At 43.2% G+C, this 11,744-nt stretch overlaps 1 protein-coding gene across 4 annotated transcripts in view; it reads left to right on the top strand.

Moving 5' to 3' along the window:
* The window catches only part of Grem2 (gremlin 2, DAN family BMP antagonist), a 126,891-nt gene extending 117,202 nt beyond the window's left edge, over positions 1 to 9,689 (top strand). For all 4 annotated transcript variants that reach the window (XM_029570788.1, XM_008847788.3, XM_029570786.1 and 1 more), the window contains one exon: positions 6,323 to 9,689. In XM_029570788.1, the coding sequence (XP_029426648.1) occupies positions 6,324 to 6,830 (507 nt within the window). In that variant the 5' untranslated portion in view covers position 6,323 and the 3' untranslated portion in view covers positions 6,831 to 9,689. The remainder of the gene's footprint in view (positions 1 to 6,322) is intronic.
* Positions 9,690 to 11,744: the final 2,055 nt, after the last annotated feature.

Below are 11,744 nucleotides of genomic sequence, written 5' to 3'. Positions count from 1 at the left end.
AAGTGAAGTCATAAATGGGACATAAATCACATGACAAGCACTTCTCATGCAAAATGGCTTGGGGCACGAACCAGGTCTCAACCCAACAAAAGCAAAGTCAAGGTAATCTAGGACACAGAAACTTCAATGATCAGAGACAATAGTCTTTCTCAGTTTCAGAACAAAAATCCCCCACCATATTATATAGTGTACCCTTAGAAGATATTGGTGTAACTGTTACAAAAAGGAAAAAAAAAAAAAAAAAAAAAAAGAACAAAAGGAAAAAAGGAAAAGTTGTGCCTTTCTGACTCGGGTCTCAGAGACGCTGACTGATGCAACCAAACCTCAAGGTAGCTCCTAAGGACTATTCTGGATGGCAAGGAATTCTGGGAAAAAAAAAAAAAAAACTACGGTAATTCATTAAAGGGAAGAGTGCACCCCCATATCTTTAGTATAGCTTAAGGTGAGCCTACGTTCCCATGGGTGGTCCCCTGGCCAGGTGACTGACCTGACCCAAATGGAATGTTAAGTCTCCACCCAGTCGAGAGATTCTGTTCTCTGGAGCTGAAGTATTTCCTTAATGTGCCTTCATTGTTACTCAAACAGCTCAGTGGGAGTAATGAATGTAACTTGTTTCAGTGTTCAGCAACTGGGATGAACATATGTCTGCAAACACTCACATGCATAAAAACTCAAGCACGTAGTTTTGAAAAGAAAAATTGCAGAAGAAATGTAGAGTGTGGTATATTTTTATAAAGAATTATTACACACACACACACACACACACACACACACACACACCCCATAAACATACTCATGCACAAAACCTAAGCAGTGAATGATGTATACTATCTTCAGAATGCTGGGCATATTAGGGAGAGCATTCAGAAGGGATGAAAAAGGGAGACTGTAACTGTGCATGCGTGCGTGCGTGCGTGCATCTGTGTGTGTGTGTGTGTGTGTTTTCAAACTTGATATTGTAAAATAAAGATGGGAAATATCAGTATTGTTTTCATCTTGATGGTCACATAGGATTCATTTCATTTTCAGTCTTACTCTGGGTAATTGTTACATAGAAATTTTGAAAGAAAGCCACTTAATGTGGCCAGGGAACCAACCCAACAGTAAGAAAGCAACAACTGGATTGGATAGGCAGAGTTTGAAGCAGGACGTGGCTAAGGTTTTCTGTAAAAGGCCACATAGTAAATATTTTTGACTTTGTGGGCACCGTGGGTCACTGCCTCCGGTCATTCTGCCCTTACAGTGCAAAAGCAACCTGTAGTCAAATAGCAAATGAGTGGGTGTGGCCATGTTCCAACACAAGCCTGTTTACAGCAAAGAACCTCAGCTTTGGTTTGGCCCCATGGGCCATCATTTGCCTCAGTTTACAGTTGCCAGGGAGGTAAGTGGTTTTAGCAACAACTTATCTTAAGCTACAAGGATGATCTGGGGGGACCATGGAAAGCCACATCTATCTCTAGAGTTAGCAAAGGAGCTAAACATTAACTTCCCGGTATAAGGATCAAAATCATAGATGAAGTGCCTTTGGTTGTTGGGGCTGGGGCTGTAGAACACTCATAAAAAAGAACACTTGGTGTTTAACATTGTTGAGGGTTTGGAGTTGGGTAATTTTGTTTGGTTGGAATCTGTTTCACTTGGGTAGTGGGAGCAAGTTTATTCCAGACATGACTACGGGTGAGTCCCTTCTTCTTTTCCAGGGTGTTCTAGAATTCTAAGGATAAAGAAAATGTTTTAGCTCCATCTCAACCCCTACTTCCTGCACAGCACGTTTTGCCCAGGCCTACGGTCTGCAATCCAGCAAGGTCACTCTGGGAGTCAGTCTTTCGGCTTCACGCACCCTTGGCCTTTGCTCAATTGCATACACCCCTTGGCACTGATGACTTAGCAGCATTGCATCCTTTTCTAGACATCAGGAAGCTTTCCTTTTCAAGCATCTGTGACGCAGCCCCTCTTCAGTCTTGACCCTTCTGGCAAGAGCTGATAGAAGGGACTTGTGATAGTATAGGCTAAGTAGGCTAGGTCTTGTTTGCTCTGGCATGGATATCTTCAAAGGCCAGGCCCCAGGGCGTTCACTTAAGGGAAATATTTCTACTACGAGCTCTCTTTTTACACAATTAACTTTGGCCAACCTGGTCTGCTTAGACCATCAGCATCAGTGTTTACAGTCCTGGCACCCCTTGCAAACTGACAACAATGTCAGGCCAGAAGGATAGTTAATAAAACTAACAGGAGTTATTTATGAGTTTCTTCTGATACAAGCCAAACACAAGATGTGAGAGTACGATGAAGCATCCTCGTGCTGTCGTAAACTGGCAGTTTTAGCAACATTCCTGAGGTGGTTGTATGCCAGCCATTTCTCTGAATAGTGAAGGGGTTCAGAACAGAGCACAACTCTGAAGCACTAAATTTGGGTCCCAGTGGGGACACTTACATGTGTGCAGGGATGGATGGTGAAATGAAGACAGAGGCATGCACCTCCCTTCCTCCCTTGAACCCTACCTGAGCCAGGGCCAGCAGTGTGGGTTTTAGTAGCAGTTGGCTCAATTCCTGTGGTGCCTCTGAAGTAATGAGGACATCTCCCAATAGTCTTTGCAGCAAAACAGGTGCTTACCTATTATGACACTGAGGTGCTGGGTCATTGGCAAGCTTCTTATTGACACATGTGAAGGAGACATGAGATAGGATGGGGGGAGCCAGACTTGGCTCCAATCATATAGATTTCATCATTTTTTTCCCCTTTCCTAAAAATTAGAAGTTTGCTTTACATCCTAGGTTCCTGGGAGACACAACTTCTAGGGATGGATGCCAGATGTGTGCATGCTATTTTATTGTTCAAAGAATGCCTGTTCTTAATCACCACGTCAGATACTGTTCACACGAAGAGTTGCTTCCCCAAATCGATCTAAGCATGTTTTAACTCTCTTTTCCCTGATGACAGTTAGAAGCTGCTGAAGGAGAGAGTGTGCAGCTCAAGCCTATCAAGGGTGCATTGCAAACTGGTGTTAGAACTAGGAGCTGAGGACCAGGCTGACTGTAAATCTTTTCTGGTTGGGACTCGCAGACTTTTGGTTGTGTTTACTTAGAATGTTAATAATTTTGGAAATTATTAAAATGGAACCAAAAGACTCTCCTTTTAAGAGGCTATTGAGAACACAAATCACTCTGCAAATATAATACACCAAGCTAGGCCAACACTCGACGCTTGCCATGAGTCTGCTGGAAGTGTGGTCACTTTCATATGACACTTCATGTTGGAATGAGAGAAGCGTGAGAAAAGCCCTTAAAAACTTGGCCTTAAAATTTCAATAACTGTGGTGGACAAAATGTTTTTACAATAACAGGAAAAAAAGAAAGAGAATCCCCCTCCCCCAAATATTGTTCTCCCTTTGGGTCAATATCATCCGTATTTTAGAACTCCCCTGTTTCAGGTGGTATCAGCACCAGGAGGAGGCCTTTCTGGATATTTTTCTTTCTTTGTGTGTGTTGAGTGTGTGAGCATATATGTGTGTTGGGGGAGGTGCGCATGCCTGGGCATGTGTGTAGAAATCAGAGGTTGATGTTGACTATGTCAATCATTTCTCCACCTAAGTCTCTACCTCCCAGCCTAGGATTACAGTTCTATGCTTTCATGTCAGACTTTGATTTACATGGTTGAGGGGGTCTGAACCTAGGCCCTCATGCTTGTACAGGACACATTACCCACTGAGCCATCTCCCCAGCCCATCCTTTCAGACTGAAGGGATTAATTTTCCCTGGACTCCTCATCACCTAGAATCCTGCTCTTTCTTCAAGCTCAATTGATGGCTTTCCCATGGGCCTTCAGTGTCCTTGGGGCCACTGCTGCCTCTGTTAGTCAGTTTTCCTTTACTGGAATAAAATACCTGAGAAAACGTAAAGAGAGGAAATGTTTGTTTTGGCCCACAGTTTGGGGAGTTTCATTCTATAGACAGGTTCATGCTAAGGTGGCTTATCAAGGAAGGAGTGTATGGTGAGGAGGCTGCTCACCTCTTGGCAGCCAGGAACTGAAGAGAGAGAGAGGAAGAGACACTTATCACACAATCTCTTTCTAGGGCATACCTACAATGACTTAAAGGCCTACTAAGTGCCACCTCTTAGAGGGCCCTCCACATAGGGATTCAGGGGCACACATGAATCTTGGATGATAATTAAGATCCCAATTATACCAGGGAGGTAATGCTATTAACAAAGCCTTTCATAGTGCCTATTCTAGGATCAGTTCTCCAGGAATACTGATAAAGGAATCATCTTTGAGGTGATGTGCAAGCCACTTGTCACTTGGACATGGACTAGTAACTGTGATGCCCACTTTGACTTAGCATGGGCATTGTAACACAATTATTTTTAAGAAGGAGATAGCTATCCTTATGGAAAACTTAAATTACATAGCTGGGATCCTGTGTTCAAATTCTTCATATACTATCTTCCTGATGTTGGCAGATTGTATAACCTTTCAAAGCCTGTTTCTTCACCTATGAAATTGGAAAAGTAATAGGAACTACTTTATGGAGCTCTGGTTATTAGTTATATTTACATAGGAAATGAAACTCTAAGCCTTCTAATGTGCTTTGGAGACCAGTAAATATTAGCCATTCTATTAAATAGCCACATTAGCTTAGATTTTGAAGAATTTCTTACATTAAGCATATTTCAGTCAATGGTTATATCTGATATATAACATGATAACTAACATACACTAAATAACTATATATTGATATTTTTATTGTTATATATTTGTTTTGGACTGCGTGAATTAACAGAGAAGGAGTTCATGCAGCTCAACAAATGGGGAGATACGCAGAGAATGAATGAATGAAGAAGATAGTGATGCTGATGTTGATGGCAAAGACTGAGCCAGGAACCACAGGTGGAAAATGAGATGCTGTCAGTGTTGCTTGAACAAGTTCATAAAAATAGGACAACATGACTTGAACTTTGAACTCCATCTTCACTTTAGTCCGAAGTTGGTTTTCCTTCCACAAGACAAAATAGGAATAATTTTCCTCTAATTTTCACTCCTTATTTGAACTTGCATCAGTCGCCTACTATATGGACTAGAGAAAATAACCCATGCTTATGATAGCCTTTGAATCAGCATCAGGCAGCTTTGGATTCACCACTAGGAATTGGAATCTGATTTATAATTTGCTTAGATGATTTGAACACCATAGTGATGTTAAGCTCTAAATGTCACTATTTATACGAAATGATGAAGGGAGATATAGCTGTTAACGTTCTAAGCCTATGTGCATCTCTCGCTTGGGTACTTGAGTACCTAAGTTTTTAGAAATTTGTAAGCTTTCCTTGACCTCTGTTGTCTAACTTTTCTAATCATATCCCTGTCATGTGGTTAACTAGTTGAGGTCCAAATCCTGGGCCATTTTTTAGTGGTTTTGCAATCTCAGGTGACTGACTAAACTTCCATGGGCCTCAGCTTGCTTCACTGTGAAGTAGGGAGAAAGACTGACTGTGGGTCCAACCTAAGCCTGCTCTGAGGCTCAAAGGAGACCTAAAGAGATATGTGAATGCCAAGCACTGAATACAGCATTAACCCCTGTTCTGCCCACCTGCACAGTAATATACTAACTGGTATCATTATTACTTCTGTACAGTGGCTTGAACTACCTTGACAGCACTCACTTTAATTTTTTATTTTATTTTTTACTTTTTGTCTTTTTTGAGACAGGGTCTCCCCTGTAGCCCCAGCTGGCCTGGAACTCACTATGTAGACCAGGCTGGCCTGGAACTTACAAGTGCCTCCCAAGTGCTGGGATTAAAGGCATGTGCCACCACACCCTGCTACTTTAATTTTTTTTAAAGTGTTCAACTTATGTACTATATTAGTGACTTTTGCTTATTGCTGTGACCTGACAGGAAGCAGCTTAAGGGAGGAAGAGCTGGAAGGCAAGGTGGGAGGATTACAAGCGATATTCTTCAGCAGCCAGGAGAAGCAGACTGGAAGTAGGACCAGCCTAGCAACTTTCAAAGCCAACCCCAGTGACTCACTTCCTCTAGAAAGGTTCTGCCTCCTGAAGGTTGCTCAGACTTCAAAGCAGCTCCATCAACTGTGGCCCAAGTGTTCAGACAACATTAGCTACAAGACCCATATCACATTCCAACCACAATATGAGCATTTCTAACTGTTATGAATCACTTCAGCCCTCTCTGCCTAAAGGGCAATCATGGCTGCCTCCTATTTAATCATGTCAGACTCCCATGCCTCTGTGTACCCAGTCATGAGCACTGAGAGGAAAAGAAGGATGTTCACTCGATAACCTTTCCCATCCCACTCTTCTCGTTGCAGAATGTTCTGGAAGCTCTCGCTGACCCTGTTCCTGGTGGCTGTGCTGGTCAAGGTAGCCGAAGCCCGGAAGAACCGGCCAGCGGGCGCCATCCCCTCACCCTACAAGGACGGCAGCAGCAATAACTCGGAGAGATGGCAGCACCAGATCAAGGAGGTGCTGGCCTCCAGTCAGGAGGCCCTGGTGGTCACCGAGCGCAAGTACCTCAAGAGTGACTGGTGCAAGACCCAGCCGCTGCGGCAGACTGTGAGCGAGGAGGGCTGCCGCAGCCGCACCATCTTCAACCGCTTCTGTTATGGTCAGTGCAATTCCTTCTACATCCCGAGGCACGTGAAGAAGGAAGAGGAGTCCTTCCAGTCCTGCGCCTTCTGCAAGCCCCAGCGCGTCACCTCGGTAGTTGTGGAGCTGGAATGCCCCGGTCTTGATCCACCTTTCCGAATCAAAAAAATCCAGAAGGTGAAGCAGTGCAGGTGCATGTCTGTGAACCTGAGCGACTCAGACAAGCAGTGAGCACCCTCGGTGCAGGAAGACACAGCCCAGCCTTGCATGTGCCCTGCCCCAGCCCCCTCCCCGAGCTCACTCACACGCTGTCTGGAGTCCCCCTGTCAGCAGCAACCGGGTCTCTTGGGGCTGACAGTGTCCTTGTCACAAACGTGGACCGCAAGTGGAGGTTTGCTGATGTGCTCCTGACGGCCACACTTGTGTCTCCAAAAACAGGCCGTGGATCAGGCACGATGGAAGATGCTGGAAAACTTCTCCCAGCAACTAGAGAGGACCCTTCGGGTGATGCACTGTCAATCCGGCATGGATGTTTCCACCATGTGGAAAAGCCTGCCTTTACCTGGCCGCATCCTACACTCCAGCTCGACCAGCCTTCATTTGTCTGACTCAAACTTCTGCGGGCCACAGGAGCTCTAAGGGGGTGGGCATTCATTTTGCTGATCTGAGGGTTGCCCTGGGCTCTGTTGTGATGCGGATGTGGGCAGAGCAGGTAAAGAGGATACACACAGTCAAGGGGTCTCGAGGTGGGGCAAGGTGAGCCAAGTGGATCAGGAAATGGGCTTCCCTGGGGACTGCATTCACAGCAGGCTAGACCCTTCACACCTGCAGACACTACCACCTCCTCTTCCTTGCTCCTTATGGCCCCCATCTGTGGACTCAAGATGGACTCTGGTGTGTATGCTATTCCTGCTGCCCTGCTGCAGTTAGCCTGTCATCCCACACAAGAGCTGTATTAACGTCTATTTCATAATTGATTTACATTGTAAGGAGCTGATCAGAGTATTACAGACCTGTTCATGTATTGCTTTCACATGTTTTGATTCTGGCTTTGCAGCACCACTCTGAGTAGGGAGCAGAGCAGGGGATGACCTGTGGGAAAGGTATTTTACTAATACTGCCTCATCAGCAACTCACTGCCATGCACCTGCCTTAGTTTGTCAGGGAGATGGGACACATCATAGTTTTACTTTCAATATTATGTCACCAAAGTTACAAGCATTTCAGCACAGTGTAGAAATTTGATTAGATCGGAAGTGTATGCAGAGCTGGAGTAACTGGGAAGTTGTATTTTTCAATATGCACATGTGGGATGAGACCAGATACTGTTTTAGCTGCCATGGCACTAAGCAAAATAAACATTTGCTATTAAAAGGTGTTTAATAATATAAGGAATTGAGACACTTTGCAGGACAGTAGGGCACTAAAAATAAATATAGAGACAGTAGTAACATAGTTGAAATGTCCCTCAGAAAATAGCTTCCTTTCCAAAGAATAGACTTTGAAAAATACGAGGAAACATTAGGTCACTTTCCATTTTTGATGAATGGTTAAAGTTTGTTGTGGTCTTTTGATATGAGGAGATCCAAATAACTCATTTTCCTTCAAAATTATACTCACTTTTGATCTCTTTGCTCAACTGCCCTGGGGAGGTCTCTCTGAGAATGACAGGTATCAAATCTGTTGAATATGAATGAGAAGCCATTTGTGGGAATCACAGTACACTAAAACCTTTGGTTGGGGATTTCAGAGTGAGTGCTTTTGCCAAAGGCAGGTTCCCTCATATGTAAGAGAGACCCTCCACAAGCTGCTCAGAGACTCAGGCTCTAGAGGTCCTGGGGTGACAGTGGCTCTGCAGTCTGCCACCAGGAAGAGGAAGACTGGGATTGGCTGGGGTGGGGTGTTTCAGTGAATCTGTTGCCTGCCACTGCAATACAAGTTTTTAAATTTTTGTCACTTCTGCAATGCAGCACAGACTGTGCAGTTTTGAAAGGGGGTGTCTTAACTTCAGAGATGGGGGTACACAATCTGAAACCTGGAGACAGAATGATAGAAAATCAGGGCAGGCTAGAACCTGAGGATGGAGGCAAAAAATACGCAGTATGCCTGAGGTCAGGGCTGAAATTTTTGCATTTAGCAGAAAACCTTGTTAGAGTCCATGCAGAACATGCAGGAGAAAAGCTGTGAAGGAAGGACATCCACATGATCCTAATGGAGACTGACAGAGAGCAATCAGAGGGGAGGGGAAAGGAGGAGCATCTCACACTCAACTGCAAAACCAATCCATATCACTTTATTAACAGAACCCACAGAAGTAGGGGAAGAGTTAAGCTAAGAATCCACATAATATAAACGAGCACTCGCTTTGATTCCAGTCATGGGTGTACCAACAGTCCGTGGCTCCTCCTGGAGTTATTGTATGTATAAAGTTTACCTTATAATGGCTCAAATTGTATTTAATTTTTTGTTTTGTTTATAAATGAAGAAAAGCTATAAGTATAATGTAATTATTTTATAGGTATACTATTAAGTTATAGAACAAATAAAGATACTCTAGGATTAAATGTGATCCTGGTGTGACATGCCATAAAAGCGGAATTCTCCACTTATGTCCATGGGTAGCAAAATGGTTCTGTGTGCTCAGAGTCCATTTCTCTGACCCCATGAGTTCAGCCCTGGCTTATGTCACAAACTCTCCCTGAGGGCTTGACATCTTCTAGTTGAACAAGCAGAGCTGGTGGGGACGGTTTTTAGTCCTGGTTTTTAGGAGCTCCAAGCCTCTCCCAAAACGTTCACCAGCAGAATAGAGGATATATTTAGTTCTCAGAATAAGGAAACCTGGATGAGGAAGCTTTAAGGAAAGGCTGCAAGGGGCAGCCCACAGTAAATCTCATCTCTCTTGCGGCCAGGGCACTGCACTTGTGTCTTACCTAAGCCAGAATTGTCCTGAGTTCTAACTTTGTATTTACTTCTCACAGCTTTCACCATTTCTTTATTTAAATACTTCTCAGTTTCTTCATTTTCCTACAAATTGAACTATCTGCCACTAAGAAATGCAATGATCAATAAAAATAAAAATATATAAAATTACACATGGATGATTCACTGTGTAGAATTTTACAGATGTTGATTTTAAGGATTTAAAGATCTTGGTCAATACATAAGAATATTCCACTTCAGTCTATGGTATTATAATTGGCTGGTTTTTCAAGTTGGCTGACTGAATTTTAGGTTGTAAAGTCAATGAGAATGAGCTATTGCTATTGAGTGAAAAATTTAGAGTACGTGTATTCCCTTAATGATTAAGTTATCATCATTGATTATTAATGTCTACGTGGAAGATAATATGATCATAAATAATACAATTGAAGCTTGTTGATTCTCAGGAAATCTACTGAGTCCCCTTGAAACCCTATCGCCCCTTGGCACCTATTTCACCTAATCCATAGTCACAATCTCTCTAGGGAAGCTGGTAGCCCAGTCATGGGACTAAAAGTGACCTATGTGACACCACATGGTGTTTGTTGGTTTCTCTAGTTTTCAGTCTAGAATGTGGGTAATAAAAAACAATTAAGAGAATTCACTGCATACCGTTCTTTGAATCCCAAGATTCCTTACCTGGCCCACCTTTGTTCCCTCACCTTGTAGCCCTTCAGGTGTTTGTTTTATTTATTGATACACAGAGGTTTACTGGGAGGGAGAGAGAAAGTGTGTCTACCCCATTTGGTCTGGTATCAGAAGTGTCCCAAATCCTTGTAAGCTTAGTCAGCCATGCTCTAAGGTACCTTGATCTCTCACAGGCTTGACACTTTCTCTCTTGGCACTGCCACACCTGGCATTAACTACACTGAGGGTCAGTGGAGTGTTAGATAGAACCCCGAAAAATCCAGATCTCTCCAGGCTAGATTCTGACAAGAGGCACAAGAATGAAAATAGGCTGGAGGCAACACCACAAACACAAATGGGAACCATCCCATGGAAAAGACGATTTCACTGGGCTCTCTTTCTGACAGATGGGTGAAAGTGCTCTGGAAAAGACGTAGCCTCAGTTTCATGGCTGCCACTGGGACTCCTGCCATTTCCCAACTTCTGCCGTTGTGTTGCTGGAGCCAACACGGTCAAATAAATGGACTCTGACAGGGGCCACTGCAAATTAAAGTCTTTCAGGGCTTAGCTCATCTCTCCTCCCTTCTAGAATTCAGTATTCCTTTTCATTTTCTCTTTTTGCTGACTAAGGATACGGTTCAGAGCTTATGCTTGTTCCTTCCAACTACAAGAGTTCTTTCTTGAGATCAACGACTAAGGGTGAGACTTCTTCAAAGTAGCAACCTAACTTTTCTAATTATGCATTTGGAAAAGAAGTAAAGGATCAGCAGGTCTGTCCATGGAGCAGTGGGCCCACCAAGAGCCAGACTTTGGCTATGGTTTTAGTAGCCCCTATTTCTCCACTATAACAGGACCCATGATTGCTCATTCAGTCTCCGGGAATCGGTGCCAATTCCAACCCAGTGTTGAAAATCCTCAAAAGCGTTGAGCATTCCCCTCTTCTCCAAAGACATTTACTTTAAAAAGTGATCCAAAGTTCCTAGGTTAAGGAATGGGGAGGTCATATATGAACAGAATTGCTCTGGTACTGTAGGGTCTTTACGCACAGGGAATCAGACACTCCTTCAGCCAAAGCATTCCAAGTCTTATCTGGAAACTTGGCAAGGGGTTATAGTTTTATCATTCCATCTTTAACCATCAATTGTTGATTTTTTTATTGGGTAAATTAAGCAATATTCTTGTTAGTAGCCTATCTAGAAACATAGAAATTTGCCTCCAGAAATACCATATTCCTCAACCACCTCCAACTTAGAACTCTCTTGAGATGCCACTATAATTCCACCATGCTTTGCAAAAATATGTCTACATCACTTCCAAAAGCTAAGCACTAAGGCCTGGTTTGTGTTATTTGGGGATTTTGCTATTGTGTCCATCAGCTTTGAGTTTTATAACAGTATTTCTTTTTACATTTGGTCATGGTCTACAGATCAAAGGTACAACTGTACTGCTTTAACAAGTACAGGCTTATTATGTTGGTAAACAGAGACCTTTCTGGGAATATAGTAGGATTTAAAAATTTTTAAATGTATTTTTGCAAAG

Source organism: Nannospalax galili, unplaced genomic scaffold (genome assembly GCF_000622305.1).
Source record: "Nannospalax galili isolate Female #2095 unplaced genomic scaffold, S.galili_v1.0 scaffold604, whole genome shotgun sequence".
NCBI lineage: Eukaryota > Metazoa > Chordata > Mammalia > Rodentia > Spalacidae > Nannospalax > Nannospalax galili.
Note: the sequence above shows the minus strand (reverse complement) of the source record. Positions and strands in the feature narration are given on the sequence as shown.